At 36.0% G+C, this 24,033-nt stretch overlaps 3 protein-coding genes across 6 annotated transcripts; 1 reads left to right on the top strand and 2 right to left on the bottom strand.

Annotated features, from left to right (window-relative positions):
* Positions 1-364: 364 nt before the first annotated feature.
* Positions 365-9,692, bottom strand: LOC126716886 (sugar carrier protein C-like). Of its 2 annotated transcripts, XM_050417922.1 has the most exons (4): positions 9,554-9,692; positions 8,108-8,430; positions 1,021-1,656; positions 365-897 (listed from the first exon to the last, which is right to left on the bottom strand). In XM_050417922.1, the coding sequence occupies exons 1-4, from the start codon at positions 9,690-9,692 to the stop codon at positions 460-462; spliced, it is 1,536 nt and encodes a 511-aa protein (XP_050273879.1). In that variant the 3' UTR covers positions 365-459. The 2 variants fall into 2 exon arrangements, with proteins under 2 accessions (XP_050273879.1, XP_050273880.1); XM_050417923.1 differs by lacking the exons at positions 8,108-8,430; positions 9,554-9,692 and adding an exon at positions 2,100-2,418.
* A 4,037-nt stretch (positions 9,693-13,729) lies between these two features.
* LOC126716883 (pre-mRNA-splicing factor 38) lies at positions 13,730-18,955 on the top strand. 3 transcript variants are annotated; one of them, XM_050417920.1, is made up of 6 exons: positions 13,730-14,078; positions 15,453-15,574; positions 15,720-15,810; positions 15,962-16,088; positions 16,595-16,668; positions 18,160-18,955. In XM_050417920.1, exons 1-6 carry the CDS (start codon positions 13,813-13,815, stop codon positions 18,653-18,655), a joined length of 1,176 nt encoding a protein of 391 aa, XP_050273877.1. In that variant the 5' UTR covers positions 13,730-13,812; the 3' UTR covers positions 18,656-18,955. The 3 variants fall into 3 exon arrangements, with proteins under 3 accessions (XP_050273877.1, XP_050273875.1, XP_050273876.1); XM_050417918.1 differs by having other exon boundaries at positions 13,733-14,102; XM_050417919.1 differs by having other exon boundaries at positions 13,735-14,102; positions 16,598-16,668.
* Positions 18,956-19,397: 442 nt separating this feature from the next.
* Positions 19,398-20,764, bottom strand: LOC126716884 (uncharacterized). Its single transcript, XM_050417921.1, has one exon. The coding sequence runs from the start codon at positions 20,522-20,524 to the stop codon at positions 19,616-19,618; it is 909 nt and encodes a 302-aa protein (XP_050273878.1). The 5' UTR covers positions 20,525-20,764; the 3' UTR covers positions 19,398-19,615.
* Between the last annotated feature and the right edge of the window lie 3,269 nt (positions 20,765-24,033).

The following is a 24,033-nucleotide window of genomic DNA, read 5'->3' as shown; positions in this document are numbered from 1 at the left end:
AATATTATGGAGAGAGGATGTGGATGTTTTACCATTATGAAAGATTTTGGTCTTTGGAGATCAAACTATGATCTTCTAAAATACATGACATAGAACGAAAATGTTATGAAGATCGAGTACGTGTATGTGTATGCTAGTTTGTAATGCAGTAGGAGACATAATTTTTCCTTCATGTCATATGGAAGAAGAATTATGGACCTCATATTGAAGACTAGAATAAGTCATTAACAAGACCACATGCACAATACCTAAGTCTAGAAAATGAAAAGCAAAAATAAATCCCAAGTAAAATTAAAACAAATATTTTTATAAAAACCAAAAAGAAAGAAAAAGAGTATCAATAGTATGAACTTCCCCAGCAACTTACAAAATAGTGAAGGGGTTCCAGTATGATACTAAAGCGAAATTAAAAACCAAAGTAATTAATAGACCGATAAAAAATATATGCTAGCACAAGGTTTAAACTTGGGGTTGTTGATCTTCAGGCATGAATCTCCTCCAAAACCAATGCTCCTTCCACACACTTGTCATTTCCTCAATGGGAATGTTCTTGGTCTCCGGCAAGAAGAAATAGACAAAGAGGGTCATGAGTACCACGAAAAAAGCAAAGAGGATGAACAAGCCAAACTTCAAGTGACAGAGCATGGTAAGGAATAGTTGGGCCACAATGAATGTGAAAAGCATGTTCACACAGACAGTGATACTCTGTGCAGCCGATCGAATCTCTAGTGGAAAAATCTCACTTGGCACTAACCATCCTAATGGCCCCCAAGACCACGCAAAAGCAGCTACATAGGCACAGATGAAGAACACAACAAGGCCAGCGTACCACTTCGGCAAGTCAATCACTTGACCTGATACTCCAAATTTCCATCCAATGAAGACTGTCACCAAAACCTACAACATATATGCAATGTAATTTACATTATATAAAAAATTTATGGATGCAACTTTTGATATAGGAATATAAATGAATACACATGAAAAGAAATGTAGTTAGACTTTGTATATGCGTGTTACCTGAAATATGAGCATTTGAATTCCACCCTCTAGGAAAAGAAATCTTCTACCCCATTTATCAGTACCATACATGGAGACCAATGTAGCAAAACAATTTATTCCACCAGTGATAAGTGCGGATAAGAGAGAAGCATTATCCCCAAACCCAATTGTTTTGAAAAGCTGAGGAGCATAGAACATGATAACATTGATGCCTGTAAATTGTTGGAAAAATGGAATAGCCATGGACATAATCAATTGAGGCCTATACTTTCTATTCCGGATGTTTCTCCAAGGGTGTTCAACAGCTTTGGAGGCTTCACTTGCTGCCACAAGATCCTCGAACTCGGCCTCAATTTCCTTATCAGAAACACCACGAATTCGCTTGAGTATTGCTCGGGCTTTTTCGGGTTCATTCTTCTCGAGCATTGAGTTTGGGGTGTTGGGGAGGAAAAATGATGAGACCACAATGAAGAGGGCAGGAATAGCTGCACCACCTAGACTAACACGCCATCCATAGCCACCTTTGATCTTGGGTGTGAGGTAGTTAACAACATTGGCCATCAAAATGCCTACTGTAATACATAGTTGGAAGATAACGTTGAGAGAACCTCGAAGTTTGTATGGAGCCATCTCTGAGAGGTAAAGTGGTACAGCCTGCATGCAATTGAATAAATCAAAGTTATTTAGTGACATATTTGTACAGCTTATATACTAGTTCAACTTTGAAAGAAATAAAATAAGCTTGTGAATAATTCTATCAATTAATATATAGAATTAGTAAATTTTCATATAAAAAGAATTTTTTTAGTCATAAATTGAGGATTTTAAGAATTATGTACTTCCCCTATAAATTTAGGATAAATGCATGATGTAACCCTAAGGCAACCCATGAATTAGGATTGTGATTATTTTTCGAAGCTTTTTTTTCTTTTTTGAGGAACAACCCAACACGGGCTGAAAATAAATAACTAAAACAAGTCTTTTACAACATAATTGAAAATGTTTGGAGGAACAACCTCCCCCCAAACTCTTAACAGAAAAGAGAACTTAGCATCCCTAGCTAAAGCAAGGGCAACATAATTACCCTGCCACCTTACATGGATGATAAAGTAGGATTGAAAATAACCCCTTATAGACGTGAAGTCTTTTACTAAGAGCCTAGCCCGCACATTTGAGTCCTTCCCTGTCTGCAGACTTTTCACCACGAGTTCTGCATCTCCTTCAAAGCACACCTTGCGAAAGCCGAGTTCCCAAGCAAAGATTGCAGCTCTTCGGGCAGCCAGCATTTCCAAAGTCTCCACTGATGTTGGCATGGGTACCTTCTCGGACAGAGCAGCTAACACCTGCCCCTCATTGCTGCGTATGACCACCCCAATGCCTCCCTCCTGCTCCTCCCCAAACACTGCCCCATCAAAGTTCACTTTCATAGAGCCCTCAAGTAGGTGCTGCCATCGCAATGGTCCGGCCCTTTTCTGTGGTTCATGCCACTGCTTCCCCTGCTGAAACTCATCTAACAGGGTCAAGGCAGATTAGGCAAGCTTCGAACTTGGCAAGGCCGATTCATTGATTTGTAGTTTGTTTCTTCGAATCTAGATTAACCACGCAATCATGGCAAACTCCTCCAAGCTTTTTCCTTCTGCCTTTATGATGCTAACCAGATCACCCATTGCTTCAATGCACGTGAATTTGCTCCTAACCTCTGCAAAAGAATGCACCCACCCTTCACGGATATTGTCACAGTTCCAAATTGCGTGGAGCACGTCTTCACCTCTACACTTACATTGATCACACAAAGGGTTGTCCAGCACTTTCCGTTTCTGAAGGTTTACCTTAGTTGGGAGCACATTTGAGCAAGCTCGCCAAAGGAACACCTTAACCTTGTTTAGGACTTTCAGTTGCCAAATGCTCTTCCAAAACCATTTTACCTCGTCAACTTTGGAGCTAGGTGGTAAGGCCTTCATTTCAGTCTCACTTAGCATTTAATAGCCTGTTTTTACTAAATAAGCTCTTGACTTGCACCCCGGCCATGTAACACTATCCTCCTGGTCCATGACAGCCACTGGAATGCTCTTGATTCTTTGTGCTTCAAATGGCAAGAAGAGGGCTTCCACAAGCTAATCATTCCAACCCTCACCCTGTGTTGCCAACAATTTTGTGACTTCCCAATTTGTGGCATCCTCATTCTTTGGAGAAACAACACAAGCCGAGTCTCCTCCAGGCAGCCACCTATCTCCGTAGATGTTAATCTTCCTTCCGTTCCCCACGCTCCAAAGCAAACCGGTTTGGAAAGTTTTCTAGCCTTAGCAATGCTTTGCCAAGCATATGATCCCAAAGCTACCTTTGCATCAAAAATTGACCCGCTTGGGAAGTATTTTGCACTAAAAACCCGATAAAAGAGAGAAGAACGATCCACTAGTAGTCTCCACACTTGCTTTGCAAGCATAGCCTCATTAAAATTTTCCAAATCTTTAAAGCCCATACCCCCCAAAGCCTTTGGTTTGCACAAAGTTTCCCAATTCTTCCAATGGATCTTTCGTTGATCTCCCCTTTGCCTCCACCAAAATTTCCTTATCATCATCTCAATATCATTTAATAATCCGGATGGGAGTTTGAAACAACTCATCGCAAAAGTGGGTATAGCTTGAACTACCACTTTTAAGAGCACCTCCCTACCCGCTTACGAAAGGAGCTTTTCCTTCCAACCTTGCAACTTACTCCACACTCTCTCCTTAACGAAATTGAGACTCACCTTTTTCTTCCTCCCAACCATCTCTGGAAGCCCAAGGTACTACTCATATTCTCGCACTTCACTTATTCCCAAGAGATCAAGAATTTCTACTTTCCTCCCCTCCGGGGTGGACTTGCTAAAGAACACAATGGTTTTTTATCTATTCAACTTTTGCCCCGAGGCTTGCGAGTACAAACTTAAAATGTGTTGAATGACATCCAAATCGCTCATTGTAGCACGGAAAAAAAGGAGAGTGTCGTCGGCAAAGAATAAGTGGGTGATTTTTGGGCCATTTTTGCAAAGAGAGAAGCTCCTAATAGCTTTGGACTTGGCTTCCTGTTGCAATTGACAAATTAAAGCTTCAAAGCAAATTAAGAATAGATATGGGGAGAGGGGATCTCCTTGTCTAATACCCCTTGTTGGTCGAATATCTCCCTTTGGCACACCAATCACTAGAATTGAGTAGGAAGCCGAATTTATACAACTCATGACCAAAGCCACCCATTTCTCATTAAAACCCATCTTCACCATTGTTGCTTCTAAGAAACTCCACTCCACCCTATCATAAGCCTTGCTCATGTCAAGCTTCAATGCCATGAAACCCCCTTTTTTGACTTTTGGTTCTTCATGTGGTGCAAGGTTTCAAAAGCTACAAGTATATTACCGGAGATTGCCTTGTCCGATTGAAAGGCACTTTGTGATTCCGAAATAATCAGAGGTAACACCCCCTTGAGCTTGTTTGCAATCACCTTGGATACAAGCTTATAAATGATATTACATAGAGATATAGGGTGAAATTCAAAAACTTTTGAGGGGCTTTTTACCTTAGGGATAGGGGTGATGAAGGTCCGATTTATGGATGGAGGAATAACACCCGAGGTGAGGCAACTCAGCACTGCTTCAGTCACATCATCGCCCACTAATTGCCAATAATGTTGGAAAAAGAGAGATGGAAGTCCATCAGGACCCGGAGCCTTCAACGGTTCCATTCGCTTTAGAGCCGTGAACACCTCTTCCTTAGTAAACTCAACATTTAGTAATTGGTTCATCTCATCCGAAATAGAACAAGGAATACCAGCTACTACTTCCCCTATCATGCTCGGGTTTAAGGAATTGAAGAGGCCTTGGTAATAACTAACCAAAATATTTGCAATCCCATCCTCATCCGAACATACATCCCTACCTGGATCTTCAAGTGTATCAATTCGATTTCTTCTAAACCGATGAAAGGCCCTACTATGAAAATATCTAGTGTTATTATCACTCTCTTGCAGCCATAGAGCTTGGGATCACTGTTTCCACATTTGCTCTTCACTTACTAGGAGCTTTGAAATCTCTCTCTTCAACCTTTGGACCCGAGCCATGCTTCCACCCCTTATTGCAGCTTCCTCAACAACTCTCAGTTGATCTTTTTTCTCCCTAAGGCTTTGAATCACATTACCAAAAGCAACTTTGCTCCACCACTTCAAGTTTCTACAACATCTATCCATTTTTCCCTCCACTCTCTTCATTAGGATGTCTTGGCAGTCATAGGACCATGCATCCTCAATCGCTTCCCTACAACCCTCATCTCTCATCCACATTTGTTCAAACCTCCATGGCTTGTCCACTCTTTTTGGAATACCTGCTAAATAAATCATGATCGGTTTATGATTTGATGTACCACTCTCCAAATGGACCACTTTTGTAGCCGGGAACATTGCTAGCCAATCCACCATACTAATCACTCTATCAAGTCTCTCCCACACTGTATGCCCCTTTCCTTGCCCATTACACCAAGTGAACTTGTTACCACTAAAACCTAGGTCTTGAAACTCACACTCATACAACACATCCCTAAAAACCTCCATTTGCCTACTTGGTCTAAGCCTTCCCCCCAATTTCTCATGAGCTCTAGTGATTTCGTTGAAGTCTCCCGCACACAACCAAGGTAATGAATGTTTGGAATTTAATCTTCTCAAGGTAGCCCAAGAGATATGATGGTTATTTGTGTCAAACTCCCCATAAAACCCGGTAAACCGCCACTCTTCCTCCTTCCCTTTATTAACAACGGCGTCAATATGATTCGGGGAATATGTGTCCACCGAGAAATCCACTTTTTTCTTCCAAAAAACCGCCACCCCCCCCCCCCCCCACCCTTCCCTTCTCTAGAAAATTCTATCATGCCATCAAACTTTAGCTTATCACGTAAATAAGTTAGCCTAGCTTTTTTCAGCCATGTTTCGGCTAGGAACATGACTAAGGGAGAATGAGTTCGAATTAAATCACCAAGCTCCTGCTCTGTCTGAGGGTTCCCAATCCCCTGACAGTTCCAGCATAAGAGATTCATTGTTGTTGGTGGGGCTGCACCACAGCCTCCACCATTAAATCACTTAGTTCATGACCAGAATGGGAAACTAGCCTCTTCTTGCATGGTAACTCACTACAATCCACCTCTGAAGCTAACCTTTTTGTATTCTTCACCCCCCCTAGGCACCACATTCTCTATGGGACGTGCATGACATTTTTTCCTTGTTCTTTTTACCTTTTCCACCCTAGCACTATTATTTATAATGCCCATAACATTTGAAATATCACACAGTGCAGAGTGGGTAATAGGAACACTTACCAAGTTTGCCTCATGTACCCGTGACTATGTAAAGCCCTTTGCACCAGCTGAGTTTTCTGCATGCCTATCTGCTGACTTTGGGGTAGACTCATCAGCTTTCCTAGCTATCATTTGTTCCTTAATTCTCACATTTTCCCCTTCTAGGTTGTCCCCTAAAATCATGCCCCTCACCTTGTCAAATCTGCCCAGTTCCATGTCAATCTCCTTAAGTCGTTCCTCGAATTTCTCCCCTGAATCTCGGCCACCCGATTTCACCAACTTAGCAACCGTATCCTCTGTTTCAGACTCAGCTGATATCCCATTAAATGCCTCCTGGAATCTCGCTATTGCCTCGATTTGTGCGTGCGCCATCGTGGGAGGTTGGTCACCATTCAACTCTACCAGCGAGTTCACCCCACGCTACTCAGCACCTTGTTTTTGTTGGGCATTTTTTGCAGTGTAGAAACCCGGTACCTTAACCACAGAGTTTCTTCCTTTCACAAACGAAGCTGCACGTATCCACGCCCCATATGCTTGACTCTCCTTCATAAGATTTCCTTCACTCTCAATCCAGAGGTCATAGTCTCTATCCACATGGTTCAAGCAACCACACCAGTAGCAAATATTGGGCAGTCTTTCATACTTGAAAGACACCCAACTTTGCTCATCGTGAGACAGAGATATTAGCCTCCCCCTACACAGTGGTTTATTTATATCAATGGTGACCTTCATCCTCAAAAAGCTTCCCCCATCCATCTCTCCCTCATCGATCTCTTGACAAACCATTCCAACTACTGCACTGAGTTTTTCAGCTTTTGTTTTATTCATAAACCTTAACGGGACATCGTGAATCTGAACCCATATTGAGATTTTATCAAACTCTAAATCCTTGAGAGGGACTTCCTTGTCATACCACAGCAATACAACGAGGTGTTTGTTGAAGCTCCAAGGGGCATTGCTCATTATCCTCTCCACCTCTTCCTTCTTTTCAAACGTAAATAGTAAAACATGGTCACTACTTCTCCTAACCTTAAACCCCTTCACAGACCTCCACAGGGGGCTGAAAGTTCTTGTCACTGCCTCAACATTTAGTGCCCTCCTTGTAAGAAACTTTGCTGCCATGGTAAAGTTTTTGGTTGATAACTCACCGTCCAAACCCAGCTCTTCACCCTCCCTAGCATTCAAAGACATTCTTTGCCAATGTTTTGTAAGATTGTCCATTTTTTCTATTACTCTCACCTCTTGTGTTTCCCAAACCCTAGCAAAAGAAACCTAACGTCTAACCCTCTCCAAGCAATAAATTGCTTGAGTTACACAGAATCCTCCTAACAGGAACGACAGCTTCTATAGCCCAAGGAAAGTCTACTGGTGCCCTAGAGACGCCTCCTTAGTGACAAAGAAAAAAATTTTGGTAGCCAGACTTACCTAGTTCAGGCTAATCTTGAGTATTATTTTTCAAAGCTAGTGGCTTCATTATATTACTTAAAAAAAATTATTTATATTACTTTTTGATAATAAAAACCAAATAATTAAAAATATAAATATATTGAAAAAACTGATATTAGATACCAATAACAAGAAATAAATTGGTACAAACAAAAGCTTAATTATTTTATTATTATATCTAAAAAGATCATTACCCAATGCTAGTCCCAGTTACGTAATATGATTTAGGAAGGATAAAAATTAAAATTTGCATGTAAAAGACTAAAACTAAAAGCAGTAAAAGCAAAAGAGAGAAAGAAAAAAACAAACAAGAAAAGCAAATAATTAAGGGATTTTATATTGACCTGATTAGCAAAGCCAACACCAATACCCAATAAAATTCGACCAATGATAAGCATGGCAATATTTTGAGCAGCAGCATTGATGATAGCTCCGACCAAGAAAACCAAACCACCAGTGAGCATGGATATTTTCCTACCCAACTTCTTGGTCACCCATGATGCACCAAACGATGCCAAAAGTGCAGCCAAGTATAGAGAAGATGTAAACATGGTCAGTGTCACACTGTCAAATTTACAGTACTGATTGGTTGATTTATCTAAGGCCTCCTTATGATAAACCGAAGGGAAAAACTTTTGCAAGAAGGTATCCATGGATGTCACACCACCTGTATACAAAATTAGAATCAAATTAAACACATCAACATACTTGCGTGGAACGTACGTGAAAGAAGAATTAAGGGTAAAATGCAAAACTAAGGGCTTGTTTGGTTAGTTTTTTTTCATCACTCAGTTTTCGTCACTCGTCACTCGTCACTCATCACTTGTCACTCATCACTCATCACTCATCACTTATCACTCATCACTTAAAATACCCCAACTCCCACACCCCATCCATTTGGCATCATCACTCAACTTGTCATCACTCAATTTTTTCAACTGTTTGTGGGCTCCATACCTGTAACTTGGTGCAGTTTTTACATTTTTTTTTTTTTTCCTTTAACCCCCAATACCCAAACTCACCGAAGTAAAAAAAAAAAAAAAAACCCAAACCCAGTGAAAAAAGAAGAAGAAGAAACCACCTAGTGTGAAAGGAAAAAGAAAAAAAAGAAAATGAAGAAACCAAACTCACCGAACCCAATGAAGAAAAAAAAAGGGTCAAAAGTTACGGCTGACTCTAATCATGGGACCCAAAAATCAGTTTCCATAACTCATCACTCAAAAATCAGAGAATTGAGTGATGGAAATCATCCAAAACCAAGTCAAACAATCATCTATCTGTGGGACCCACTTGTTTTGGATGATGGATCATGAAAATTGAGTGATATCACTCAGTTTTCATGCTATCCAAACAATCTCTAACCCTCTAAGTTTCTTCAAATTTCATTTAAGTCATCTAACTTTTTTTTTGTTCATTTCAGTCTTCTAACTTTCAAGTTTATTCAATTAAGGTTTTTCCATCAACTTTTGCTATATGTTGTGGTTAATTTTTCAATTTATAAATTTTTCTTCAAATTTTTTAAATTTAAAAAAATTCAATTAATGATTGAAAAATATTTTTCAAATTTTTTATCAATATATTTTAACAAAAGTTAACGGAAATACCTTAATTAAATAAATTTGAAACTTAGAGAACTGAAATGAATGAAAGTAAAGTTGAAGGACTAAAATGAAATCTGAAGAAAGTTAAAGGGTCAGTTTTGCATTTTAGCCAAGAATTAATTATGGAAAATTAAAGAAACATATAGTACTATTATATATATTGTGGTTCTTGAATGCATGCATGCTTACCTGAGATACCAATATCGTAACCAAAAATCAAACCCCCCATGGCAGCGACAATGCAAGTTACCAACACATAGAAAGTGATTTCTCCAGGGTAATTCTTTGTAGGATCACCATTGTTGGGACCAATCCCTCCAGCAGCCATAGCGAATAGCAAGAAAAAGAGAATAACAAAGATCAAGAATAAGGACGAGAAAGAAAGAAGCAGAAAATATGAAGAAAGAGAGATATGGGTTAAATTAAAGAGTTTATGGTTTCTTATATATATATATAGAAAGCTTAAGGTGGTGTGTAAAATCTTTATCCTGCTAGCTACCCATACATAGAAAGCTTAAGGCAGTGTGTAAAATCTTTATCCTGCTAGTAATATAGTTACTATATTGTACAATCACTGCTAGCTTATCCTGCTAGTAATAAAGTTACCATATTGTAATTAATTACTGCTAGCTTTGGCTCAATCGTCATGCACCACGTAATTGGGTTCTAAATTTCTAATAGGATACCTTTCATTTTAAGGACAGTTTTTTTCATTTCCCATAAAAGTGATGTCAAAACTTTTCTAAAATGGATTGTTAACCAATGTCCTAAGGGCACTCGTTAGCATTTCCCTTATTTTAAAAGTCTTTTTGTAGTCTAAATCTTCTTTCCTACTTTTTCTGCTTCACTCTATGCTCCACCAATAAAAACTTGCCACATATTCACCTAACTAATTAAATACTACCATTATTGACTTATTAATACTACCATTATTAATTAATGGTAGTAATTAATTAATTAATTAGGTGAACATGTGGCAAGTTTTTATTGATGGAATATAGGGTGGAGTAGGAAAAGTAGGACAGAAGATTTGGACTCCTTTTTTTATCCTACAAACTAGTTACTAATCCGTATGATACGCGAGAAAACTATTAAATATAAGTTTTAAAATATTTTTGTTAATTTTTTTGCCATTGAAAATTTTTTGCATTGTGGTGGTTTAAAAAATTATTTAAAATATCCATTTCTTTATAGTTAGCTTAAATGTTTATAAATAGGAGAAGACATTAATGATGAGATGAGTTTAAGTTATACCTGGTATAACTTTATAAGAGTTACACATTTTTAAAATCATAGATTCTCATTAGATCTTACTGTTATAAATTACTACTTGCTATCTCATTAATACAAAGTCATTGAATGCCAAGTCAACTACTTTTACCGAATTTTCTCACATTTATTGCCCAACATCCCTCAATCACCTTCCCACTACCACGGTACCACCCCACTGAAAAAAGTGCCAAACTTGGCAATTCCATGGAGATCATTGAAAAATAAAAATATTACAGAGTTTTCTTTTTAAGTCTCGTGAAAATATCTTTGAAACAAGTCTCTTTCCCATGAGAGTCTTAAGGATAGAGAATTTCTAGACTGGACCTGTACTACCTTACATGCGCAAGAATGGTAAAATGATTCAACGGCTTGTGTATGTATAAGTATATATGTATGTCCAACAATTTAGTTGACAATGATGGCGTCTGATTGAACAAATTGCAATTCACAACAAGAATCAGTATGCCCTTAAACTAACTCTGGGTATTTCCAAAAACTTGTCAATCACTCCAAAAATCACCATCTCTGCACCTTCCTCAATCCTAACTCACCGACACTTATGGTCACTGGGATGTGGTTGAATAGATGAATGAAAATTTGTAGAACAGGTTCACATGTACGTTTATCCCAAAAAAAAAAAAAAAAAAATAATAATAATAATAATAAAAATAAGAAGAAGAAAGAAAGGAAAAAAAAAAAAAAAGTTTGACCACACTGTCATTAATACATCCCAAAAAACCTAGCATTAATGACTCTATATTAATGACATAAGAAGTAATGATTTATCACCATTAAATCTAATGAGGATCTACTGTCTAAAAATGGTGTAACTCTTGTCAAGTTACATTAGGTATAATTTAAACTCATCTCTTTCTCTCTCTCTCTATATATATATATATATATAAATAATTTTTTTTTTTTTTGAGAATGTAAATAAATTATATTGTAAAAGGCAAACAAAAAGAAAATTTTGATAAATATTAGTAATATATTGTTAGATCAAATAGTATGTAGGTTGTTAAATACAATATCTGTTTGTTTAATCCTAGTCTAAATTAACGAATATATATATATATATATATATATATATATATATACACACGTTGAGGGTATGTAGTAAAAATTAGAGTTTACAGGGCTTTTACAAATCACATTAATATACTAGCAGTTTGCACTATATTGTAGTTAATTTATAATAATAAAAATATCTAAACTTGTGTTAACATTAAAAAATATGATTATTCCAATTATTAAGACTATATTACGGGAGGTTGTGTATTTTAAAATACTAAATTGTGAGGATAAATTTAACGAAGACTTTATGTAAACCCTCCAATAACATTTTAGATACATTCTTCACACATCAAAATAGTCTCACCCACATAGTTGGTTGGTGAATGGGTACAGTTGATTTTATCATAGTATAAAGATAAAAGGTATATATTTGTGTACTTCTGACCCGTAGATGAAATTTTGCAGAACACAATTTAATAGAAGAATGTATTTCGTTTGTTGTTGCTACACTTGGTAAAGAGGATCCGGGAAGTCATGATGATGATTGCTTGTACTCAAAAATAGATATAACCATATTCAAATGAGAAACGTAAGTGCAAAGATGATTACATGTGTCATTCAACCGTTTTTTGAATAAGCTATAGAGGTTGAATATGTCATCCAACCATTTTATACACTATTAACGTTAATAGTGTATAAATTATCACATCATTCAAAATTTTAAATCATATAACATTGAATACACTTTAAAATTTGTAATATTTAATTTATATCATGAATTTGATCCATTTCAAATGTTGAAGAAATAGTTTTTGACTTCAAAGCCATGGTAACCTCTTGTCTAAGGAAGTTGCTTGTTAAGTTTTTTAGTTGGCAAATTACATGACAATGTAATAATTCAAGAGTTGAGTTATTTAATGTGTGAAAATGCAAGCTCAAAGAAGGCATACACATTGTATAGATTTTGACTGTCATTCAATCATTTATTTATTAATAGAAATGTCCACGTTTTGATAAAGGCTCAATTGATCAAAAATTAGGTTGGACTTGTTTTAATTTTCTAAATTCGATGATTGCATAGAATTTTGTACCCTACTTCTATATCTTATAAAAGGCAACTTATACATGACTTCAATAGGGATTTGATTTTGAAGGCTATTGCCATGCACTTAAACTAGAGAATATCATAAATATATTTATTAGCTTAAAATTTTAGTTTATACACAACTTCAGTTGAAATTTTGAAAGCTATTGTCTTGCACCTAAATTAGAGAATACCACAAATTCATAATACGTATTATAACTTTTCCCAATAATTTATATATTTAGACCACTTAAGAAACTCGAGAGAAAACATGAGGATAAACAATTATAGAATCTCTCTTAAAAAATTATTTACATCTATATAATTAAACTAATTTACATCCATATTTATATACAATGAGAGTTTCAAGTGCTAAAATGCAATGTATAAACTCTAACCTTTCTAATAACATGAGGATAAAAAATTATAGCAATTCTCTTAAAAAATTATTTACATCTATATAATTAAACTAATTTACATCCATATTTATATAAGATGAGAGTTTCAAGTATTAAATAAATGCAATGTATAAACTCTAACCGTTCTAGTAACAATGATGAGAAATTGCTTCCTAAAAAAACAAAACAAAACAATGATTAGAAGTGAGCATTTAAAAGAACATTATAAATTGCGTTTACAAGAACAACTACCTCCTAAAATACTGTGCACCCTTAGTGTGATAATTATTGTATAGAACATAGATACAAAATTCTTATGGGGTGAGGGGTAAGAGCCGGGTTCAAGTCTTTAAGAGTGAGTTTCACACACATATACACTTAAATTAAACTATATTAGAATTTCTATCTTATATTAAAAAAAAAAAAAAAAAAGGTGAGTATTTGTTCATTTACAGTTGGGCTTGGGCTTCATTCCTACAAGTGCATTTGAGCATATAACCATTCATAAAGCCCAATTGGGCTTTTGCTCTTCTCCTACAAAGCCCAACACCACTCCCATTTTCGAACACGTTGCCCAAAACGCACCGTTTTTCCCCTCCTCCCCTAAACAGATAAAACTCTCTCTCTCTCTCTCTCTCTGTGTGTGTTAGGGTTTGAAAGCTTTTGCGAGGCCAATAGGAATGGCGAACCGTACGGACCCAGCGGCGAAGAGCATAAGGGGGACGAACCCACAGAACCTGGTGGAGAAGATCCTGAGGTCGAAGATTTACCAGAACACGTACTGGAAGGAGCAATGCTTCGGTCTAACGGCGGAGACGCTGGTCGACAAGGCTATGGAGCTCGATCACCTCGGCGGTACTCACGGCGGCAACCGCAAGCCGACGCCGTTTATGTGCCTCGTCATGAAGATGCTCCAGATTCAGCCCGAGAAGGAGATCGTCATCGAGTTCATCAAAAACGACGATTACAAGTACCCCTCTCTCTCTCTCTCTCTCTCTCTCTCTCTCTCTATCTCGTTGGTTATGGTTATTGCTTTTGGAATTGATGGATTGAGAGATAAAATTAGGGTTTTTAAGGGGATTGTGATTGATTTTGATGGAAAATCAAGTGTTATATGTGTGTATGTGTGCGTGTAGTGCTTATAGTTGTTGCTTTTAGTAAAAAATTAATGGATTGTGAGCTAAAATTGTAGTTATAAGGATATTTTGATTGATTTGATGGAAAATGAGGTGTTATTTGTATGTATAGATGGTGTATGAGTGTTGATTTTGGACTGAGCTAAAAACTAGAGTTATAAGGTGAGTGTGATTAGAGTTGATGGAGAATGAAGTGTAATATATACAAATACGTTCTCGTGCACACATAAGTAGGGGTGGATGTAGTTGTATCTTGTTTGAATTTTTTTTCTTGCTTTGTGAAACTTCTGTTTGGTTGATGAGAAAGTGGAGGAAGAAGATGGAAAAGTAAATATATTGGAGTTGCAAAAAGATATGGATATATAGATGGCGAAGTTTTCTCTTTGATTTTTTTAGTAATTTCTGTTTTAGGGATAGCTGCTAAGGAAGTAGAGGGCAAGGAAAAAAAGAGTGAATTCTGGGGTTCTTGCGGTTGCTGTTGATTTAAAAATTAAAAAAATAATAATAAAAAAACAACAACAACAACAACATAAAATATGAAAGGGAAGCTGTATTTCAGACTAAAAAGAAATGATAAGGGAATTTGGTGATGGTTTGAGTTGATTATGTTTTGAAAATGTTACTTGTCAATTTTGCAGAATTAATAGTAAAAGGGAAATACTAGGATCTAATTAGTATCCGATCTTTGCATCTTAATCACAATGAGAAAAAGACAAGCTGATTTAAGTGAATTTTGTCCTTCATGCCATGTTTTGAGGGTTTGGTATTGAAATTTGGAATCTTAAGAAATTGGCAGCCCTGATTTATATATTTTTGTAGAGTGGGCCCTGCAATATCATCCAATTCCATGCTTCTGAACATATATAAAATAAATGACGAAGAAATATTATTCTTGCTTTGTGTTGCTTAGATTTAGAAATTCTTTGATAGAAGGCCAGCTCAATTAGAGAATTTTGTGTTATTGGGGTTAATGTTTTTTCATGGAGTTTATAATAGCATTTCGATGCTGAAATGGAAATATGGAAAAAAAAAAAATGAATAAGATACACATACATTTTTAATACGATTGTTACTTTAATTTTCAGTGTGTGTTAGCATGTTGGTTTCACTTTGATTTTTGTAGAAGTCCCTGTGAAGTGCTATTTCCCTTGGATTTTAACATCTTTCAATGCTGCATTTTGCAGATACGTGCGGATACTTGGTGCTTTTTATTTGCGTCTTACAGGAACTGATGTCGATGTCTACCGGTACCTAGAGCCTCTGTATAATGATTATAGGAAGTTAAGACAAAAATTACCTGAAGGAAGTAAGATCCTCAACATATTTCTGGAATCTGCCATGATTTCTTTCTCATTGATGCTTTTGACTTCTATTTGCTATTATTTTCATATGCATTTATAAATTTCATGAATACACTAACCTACCTGTGTTTTGCCTTCTAATTGTGTCAGAGTTCTCTTTGACACATGTGGATGAGGTTATTGATGAACTTCTAACAAAAGATTATTCCTGTGACATTGCATTGCCACGTATCAAGAAAAGGTAATTGTGTTTAATTAAAAGTAGGATTACTTGACATGTATTTGTGAATTTGATCCCTTTCATAGGATTCCTGCTGTAATTTTATGTCTTCATTTTGTGTTCATTAGACTCTTTGAAAATGTGTGCTTTATGATTTTCCGTATGCCTACAGATGGACTCTTGAAACACTTGGTTCATTGGAACCTAGACGAAGCGTTTTGGAAGATGATTTTGAGGAGGAGGAGGAGAAGGAGGAGAATGATCAACTTGATGGTTTAGAAGATGAGGCTCATGAAAAGGTTTGCATTTCTTCATTCCTGTTTAACTTCTGTTTTTGATAAAAGGTTTTGGAGGGAAGAAAAGTAAATGGAAGGATACATAAGTGTAATATCTTGTATGGGAGAAAAATTATGGAGAGAGAGAGAGAGAGAGAGAGAGAAGGAAAAAAAATGAGGGGGTTAGTGATGTATGATTTTGTCACTGCATATAAAGAACAAGTGTTTCGATATATTTCCCTTCTATCTCACACATAAAAAAGAGTCAGTTCGCTATATCTCCCTCCTCTTTTGACTAACAAACAACAGAAGCCAAAAATGTCTCCCTTTACACCACTTTTCATCCTAAGAAGAGAGTATTGTTAGTTTTTACTCTTCCTGATGATAGGTCCTATCAGTACCTCTCTCTAAGGATACATACTATTAGTTTCTCTCATTCCTTCTCTAAACTTCTTGACATTATGGAAAAGAAATCTTGCTTGTAATGTTTCTTTCCAGTCTTATGATTCATATTTTGGTGTAACTTCTAGCAGGATTATTACCGTGGGCGAAGCCCTGCCAGGGAAAGAGATAGGGACAGAAGACGTGACCGTGACAGATACAGGTAGAGTTATTTTTACACTTCTGGTTTCTGATTTATTTTGTGCGATATTGAATGAATGTTAATTTTTTATTTTTTATTTTATTATTATAGGTCCTTGTTTAATCGTCTTTTATCTATGGATATGTTGTTGAGATAGACACCCATGTCTTTTAACAGAATGTTTATTTTTTCCCCTAACGGAGAAGCCTTATTTTTCATCTTGTTCTAGCGCCTTTTTTATTTTATTTTTATTTTTTTCAGTCAAGTTGTCCTATTTCCCATTTATAAGCATATTTCTAGCTTATGTCTGTTTGTGATTGGTCTAAGTGAGCAAGGTTGGGTTTGTGCTCTTCATATTATCTAATTGCATGGTTGGTTTCACACATACCACTTGATGTGGTTCTTAGTTAAATTAAGCTACATCTTACACATACAAGAGTTCCTACATAACATGTGAAAGTGATCTGCATATCACAATTTGACATGCTTTGGTCTTTTTCCAATCAACCATTTTGTATGTTATCCAATTCCACAGCTGCCTTAGTAATGATAAGCCCTCAAATTACTGGAAGCTGTTGCCCAAATGTATGCATCTATGTCAATGCCTGTGTCATTCAGGCCTTATGTTTCCACTATGGCATCTAAAGCCGTTTAGTGGCGTAACAGTGCTTCCTATAATAATATTTCATGATCCTGCCAGGTTTCTCTGCACTGACAGTGTGCAGCGAGAAGTATGATGGATCGTACATTACTATTTAAGAGCAAATGTGATATGGTCTTCTTTGTACTTTCTCATTTAGAATTGGAATAAAATCTATTTTTTGTACAATTGCTTTACGGCTCTTATTTTTGGAGAGTAGTGCAAAGTTCTGCGCTGCTTTTAATTTCTTTCACAATTAGGTAACTACTCCACAGTATTTGTTGCTATAAATCCAACTAAGGTGAAATGGTGTCCTATTTTTTGTTTTGAGGAAGGGGGGTGGGGATGGGTAAGCCATTTTCTTAATCAATAGGGTTGGATATAGGCCTCCTTTTTACCTATTTATTTATTTTATATGAATTCTTAGCTTATACGTAATTGAGCATATTTGGACAGAGTCTGTCAATGTGTGATGTAGAAGCTTATATCATAGTGTGTCAAGGAAGCTGTCATGCAAGAACATATGATAACAGAGGCAGGCACACACCCACCTTTAAATAGTTTCCTTATTGACCCTTTCACCTTTTTTCCAATTGCATGATAATTGAAGCTACTATAGTGGTTAAACGGCTTCCTGTAGCAAGGTATTTTGAATCTGCCAGTTTTCTTTGTTCTGTTATTGTCCAGAGAGAATTATGATGGATTCACAGTGTAGGTGTGTTTTCATGGGTCATCAATTTTCTTCTATTAGTGTGTGAGACGATTTCATTGCACTTCCTATATTTGTAACTGATGAAGTTTACCATGTCTTCAATCCTTAAAAGATGTTATAAGTTTTTGAACTTGGTCATTTTGTTATTCCTGTTTCGCAGGGAACGAGACTATGATAGAGACTATGACAGAGATTATGATAGGGAACGTGGACGTGGACGAGATAGGGATAGGGATAGAGAGAGGGACAGAGACAGGGATAGGGACAGGGACAGGGACAGGGATAGGGACCGAGACCGTTACCGCTTGCGAGATGAAAAGGATTATGGTCGTGATCGGGAGCGAGATAGGGAGTGGGAAGGTAGGGAGCGGGAGAGGCGAGACAGGGACCGTGGCAGGAGGAGGAGTCACTCAAGAAGCCGAAGTAGGAGTAGGGATCGGAAGGATCGTGAGGGTGGGGAGCACCGGAAGAGACATGCACGCAGCAGCACCAGTCCCAGAAGACGGGATGGAGCTGAGGAAAATGGCACTCGGGAAGAGCCTAAGAAGAAGAAAGAGAGAAAGGAGAAGAAAGAGGATGGAACAGACCACCCAGACCCTGAGATTGCTGAAGCTAATAGGCTGCGTGCATCCCTTGGGTTGAAACCATTGAAATAGATGCTAGTAGCGTAGTGTGCCAAGTGATCATTTTCTGTTAATATGGATGGATATATAAAGTTTGTGGGCCGTTACTTGTAGCAGCTGGGATTGCCAGTATTGAATGTATGTTCTAGTAAGTGGCAAATGGATGCCAAGTACAGATCTTTCATATTTATGCCCCATTGTTTATGTTTTTTCCATCACTTTGAGAATCAAACCAGTTTTGCCAGCATTCTTTTATGTTTGGCTTCTGCTTTTACTGTAGTCAAAATATTCTATTAATGCTGATGAGAACTGCATACTCATTGTGGGCTTCAACATTTTTTTTTTCTTTTTTTGAGAAAGATTGTGGGCTTCAACTTGATCATGAGAAACACATTAAATTCTAAAATCCTGTTATTTAGAGGGATAAAGGGATTTTGCAGCATTGTATAGAAGTTTATACTCTCTCTATTTAAACAAGTCTTTGGTGAGAAACAGAACTTGGGTTCATTGCAAAGGTGAAGGCTGAGGTCTGGCTTATGGTGGGTTTGGAATGTATGAAACATAGCCCCTCAAATGATGTGTAAAACAGGAAAGAAAACAATGTAAAATCATGATCATGGCGTCATAGGAAAAAAAAAAAAGTCCCTCTAATTCTTGTTAAATCCAGTATAAATTTAATTTCAAAAGAAAATCTGTATAAATATTGGACCAATACTTTAAATGGAATTTATCCAGAATAGAGAATACCAGTGATTGCCAACTGATCTACCATAATTCTTATATTTGAGGAATCGGTTAGAAGATCTATCACATAATTCTAAGAACAGCAGAAGAAAAAACAGTAGGAAAGCTACGACTTGATATTTTTTTTTGTGAAAACATAACCATTGAACATTCTTCAAATATATTACCTACTTGGACTCGGCTAAACTTTGCTAATCCTGGCATAAACAAAGATTAAATGAAATGAACTTTCAGTTCCTAACCAAAGAACTAGGAACTTCCCCTATAATCCTCACCGAGGACCTCTGGTAACAAAATGCCATCTTTATCATACTGAAGGGTACCAGAAAAACCAAGAGGTCTGCACTTCTCTCCCATTAGAATCCTCTTCTTGCATAGTTCCAACTCTCCCTTCTCTTCTTTATCTTTGCCATCATTTTCTTCTTCTGAACCTCGTTCGAATTGCTTGTTCATTTTCTTTCTCAAGGACCTTGCCACCCTCAACTTTTTCCGAGTGGTAAGTATTTTTGATGGAACTCTAATCAAGTGGCCTGAACTTCCCTGCTTTCCAATCAGTCTGAAACTTGTGGTAACACCACCAACTGTTCTACAATTAGGTGTACTACACCCATCACAGATGCTACAGCTATCATTTTCCTTGTTGATATTGCCTTTGATGAAATTCTTTCTATTCTTCCTATTAAAAAAACTAGTGAAAGACAAAAACTTTTTCGTGGGTAGTTTATTGGCCACTCTTGGTTGAATTGAGCTTTTTACCTTACCATTCCGCTTCTGCATTCCTTCAGTGGTATCTTTTTCAGACTTCAGTGTCTCTGATCCCACCTTGTTCATAGCTGTTTTTCTGTAAACTTCTTCATTTCTGTCATTGGAAGAGCATGCATCTACTGATTTCCTTTTACCCATGACACCCGAGAAGACTGAGCCAACTTGTTTAGCCCATTTCTTCTTGTTCTTGCTGTGATCATCTATGCACTGACGACACCTTTTTTGCATGATTTTGGCTATCAACTTGGGAACTTTGATCCTTATCTTCGGTTTGAAGTATGATATTGAAAGGTTTGATGACATAGTAGGTTTCCTTCTTGTTGTTGTAGTGAGAGTTCTACAAATGATAGGGCTTGCTTCTTTAATTTTCTTTGTGTGAAAAGAAGCTGCCATTGTTAGTGACCTCGAAAATAAGGGAGGAAATGGGCTTTGCAGATTGCACTCCAATAAGAAACAGCTTTCATGAGAAGTGGAGTAAGAAAGCGTGAGAAGTGGGTGGAGGGGTTCCTTATTTTGTGGGATTCATTTTACAGGCCTCACGGTTGCTTTTCCATTTTACTCGCTTGCAATTCCCTCAAAATTGATTTGTTTAGGGGGTTTAAAATTTGATTTGATTATGAGTTAGACCTCTCTCTTTTGTTTAGTCACCGGAAAAAGTTGGTCACCAAAATCCTCGAGTTGATTGCCAGTTTTGCCATAAGTTACTTAATAATAAAAAGTTAACAATTTTCACATTTGCTCATCAGTGGCACCCCTTTTTGTTTATATTCGTTGAAAACTTATCGTCTCAATGATTTTCAATATATATTTTGTGAAAAGAGTTGTATTTATAAGTTTATAGAAGACAATTTGACAATTTATTTTAAGCATATATTTGGGACTCCACAATCACATAGTTACATTTTGTCTTTGATCACTAGGTCCAAATTCATACTGGCCAGTGGTCACTTCTACAGTCCATTTTTTGTAAATTATTTAATTACAAAAATTAAAAGAACAATTATTATTATTATTGTTGTTGTTGTAGTTGTTTACTTGTGTTTATATATTTAACAAAAGAAGTCTACTAACCCCACAAAGCATCCAGGTTGTGGATTCATTATTTTGGGATATGGCATAAACCTGAAGGCCCCTAGTATAATCTACCATGTGTCCATAGGTTAATTGATCATTTAAGGTTCAACTTTTACATTTTTGTTATGTGACAAATTATGGATTAATGTTCATAGTTCATACCAAAATAAAAATATGATTTTTTTTTTTTTTTTTTAGAATCGAAAAAAGTATGAATTTAAACATAGGTGTAAGCAAATTTACATATGTAAATGAATTTGGTATGAAGGGGTAGTAAATGACATTTTGTAAGATCAAAAAAAAAAATATATATATATATATATATATATGCATTTTCAAATATAATTTCATATTTTGAGATAAGAAACTTGTTTGTGAGGAGGCATGATTTTAGCGTCAACCTGATAGTGGTTGTTAATTAGGTGAGTAATACTATAAATACACTACTTTTTTACAATAAGTAAATTGATATATTTTTATTGATTTTTACATTGGTTTATTACTAACATTACTTTAATTCTGTGGGTTTCAACTAGTTCAATTAGTAAAATTTTGTTTCTTTTTCTCAAAAAAAATAAAAAAAAAGTAAAATTTTGTTTCTAAAAAAAAAAACTAATAAAATTTATTGTTATCGAATAAGAAATCTCAAAGTCGTCTCTGGGTGTTTTTGCCAACCCTTTTAACCCTGGAATGGTTCTAGGTTGTTTATCTTCCACTTTGTCACTAGTATAGTTACCTATACTATGTTCCAACCAGTCTTTAAAGTTTACTAATTATATAAAAACCGCTTTCCAATTCAATTATGGCCTATATTCCTATACTTGTACATTTAGAATGATCTTGTAATAAAAAAAATCATTTTGTTTCCTTTTTCTATTCTATAAAGCAAGCTATTACTTCTATTATTCCCACTCCCACCACTCACTACCTTTTTACAAATCCATAACCTTTAGACATTAGCTACTACCTCCTCTATTGTTCTCCCAAAATGGTGAAAACCTCTACTAAAATTTTTGCCGGATTTTGCATTATTCGTAATATGTTTATCGTCCTAATCTGTTTTGGTCTCTTAGCAGATTCCTTTTACTTCCTTGTTAGGTGTGTCAAAAAAGGCAACTGAAGCTCCGACCGTGACTATTGAGACCTAGTACTAGCTTGCTCCATGGTACGAAGATGAGATCTGCTACAACCCATAGTTTATGGACTTCATTTATGAGCGTAGTGCACTATTTAACCAAGTCGGTAGATAGTAAGAAACAACTTTTTGTTGTTGCCATAAACAACAAACAACCAAAAACATAGATAAACGTCTCTGAGATGTTAACCTTTCTGATCTGTCCATGGAGGTCAAATCAAATATTCAAGTCTTGCAAGGATGATGTTGGTATGTTTGTACATCTCCTTGATGAAGATATTGCATTACTGGGGGCTAATTTGTCTGTGACTGGGTTAAATTTGGCTATGTTTGAAAAATCAATGGTGAACTCTGAGTTATTTCAATCAAATTGTATGAATGGGTTGATAAGGAGCAATCCTAATTTCTACACCAAACAAGATAAACTAAAATTATTAAAGGAGTAAGGATCTATTTATTGCTCTTCTCATTAATTCTTTATATATATATATATATATATATATATACACAAGATAAAAATTCTATTTTAACTTAATCTAAGTGTATATGTGTGAAAGCTCCCTCCTGGAGACTTGAACCCCGACTATTGCCTCTTACACCCCACAAGCATTTATACTTATGGAGTGACCATCGCACCAAGAGTGTGTAGTTGATGAAGTTAGACATGAAGTTGATGACTCAACCAAAACTTGATTGATTCATTAATTTCTAGATGAGTTCAAGAGAAACAAGGTGATATCAAATATAATGGTGGCTAAGGATGGCACTAGGGATGTTAAAACCATTTCAAAGGCGATTAAACGCACTCCAACGAAAACACAGACTACATTCACTGTGTATATCAAGTTTGAAACTTACGACAAACTTGCAGTAATCTCCTTATCACATAAACTTCAATTTGTTGTTGAAATCTGGCAAACCATCGTTATCCATGAACCATTATATTGAATCGAGAAAAATTTATCTACCTTGCGCTCTACCATTTTTAGTAAGTTCAACAACACTATTTTTATGTTTTAAATACCTTGCTTGTGGATTTGATGAATACACAAATGCTTTTTGTACTATATTATGAAACACCTTAAAAGTGTATTTTGTGAAGATAAATGTGTATTTTATTGAAATGAATGTATAATTTGAAGTGAATGAAACACTAAATTTTTTTAGTAATTTAATTACATGACTATTGTCTCAAATGATTTATGATTTTAGGTCTTTGATTAAATAATGTTACTTCTTTCTATTATCTTGGTATTCTTTTTTTTTTTTTTTTGGGATGCTATTAATTAATATATCCAATTTCTAATGGCTCCTTATTTTATAAATGCATGTATAGATGAGAACACGCTATATCTAATAGATAAAGTATATGGTATTCATGAGTCATCTTTGTGTGGAAAAATTATATAGTCCTCATGGGACGCAACTTCAGTGGGACGCAACTTCAGTTAGATACCACTTATTTTGCTGAAACTGAAAAATTATTACTGAAGGTACTACAAATAAAGATAAAAGTTGGTTGAAATAGTATAGTAGGGCCATGAATAGTAACAAAAATAAGCTGAATAGTGAAATAATTTTCATTTTTCATCCCTACCCAAACGCACACTAAGACAACTAAATATTTTAAAGCAAAATAAGAAACTATTTCATTTCCTTTTATTTTTTACCCTTCAATAAAGCAACTGTCACT

This window comes from Quercus robur, chromosome 3 (genome assembly GCF_932294415.1).
Source record: "Quercus robur chromosome 3, dhQueRobu3.1, whole genome shotgun sequence".
NCBI lineage: Eukaryota > Viridiplantae > Streptophyta > Magnoliopsida > Fagales > Fagaceae > Quercus > Quercus robur.
This window is presented reverse-complemented; position numbering and strand designations above follow the sequence as displayed.

What these genes read in the sequence shown, in the direction of transcription:
- LOC126716886 (XM_050417922.1), bottom strand. Translation starts at nt 9,692, where the DNA reads ATGGCTGCTGGAGGGATTGGTCCCAACAATGGTGATCCTACAAAGAAT. An exon ending in GTGTTGGCTTTGCTAATCAG is followed by an intron (nt 1,657 to 8,107) that starts GTCAATATAAAA and finishes AATTGCATGCAG; the next exon opens with GCTGTACCACTTTACCTCTC. An exon ending in TTCAAATGCTCATATTTCAG is followed by an intron (nt 898 to 1,020) that starts GTAACACGCATA and finishes TATATGTTGTAG; the next exon opens with GTTTTGGTGACAGTCTTCAT.
- LOC126716883 (XM_050417918.1), top strand. Translation starts at nt 13,813, where the DNA reads ATGGCGAACCGTACGGACCCAGCGGCGAAGAGCATAAGGGGGACGAAC. An exon ending in ATCAAAAACGACGATTACAA is followed by an intron (nt 14,103 to 15,452) that starts GTACCCCTCTCT and finishes TGCATTTTGCAG; the next exon opens with ATACGTGCGGATACTTGGTG. An exon ending in TTGCCACGTATCAAGAAAAG is followed by an intron (nt 15,811 to 15,961) that starts GTAATTGTGTTT and finishes GTATGCCTACAG; the next exon opens with ATGGACTCTTGAAACACTTG.
- LOC126716884 (XM_050417921.1), bottom strand. Translation starts at nt 20,524, where the DNA reads ATGGCAGCTTCTTTTCACACAAAGAAAATTAAAGAAGCAAGCCCTATC.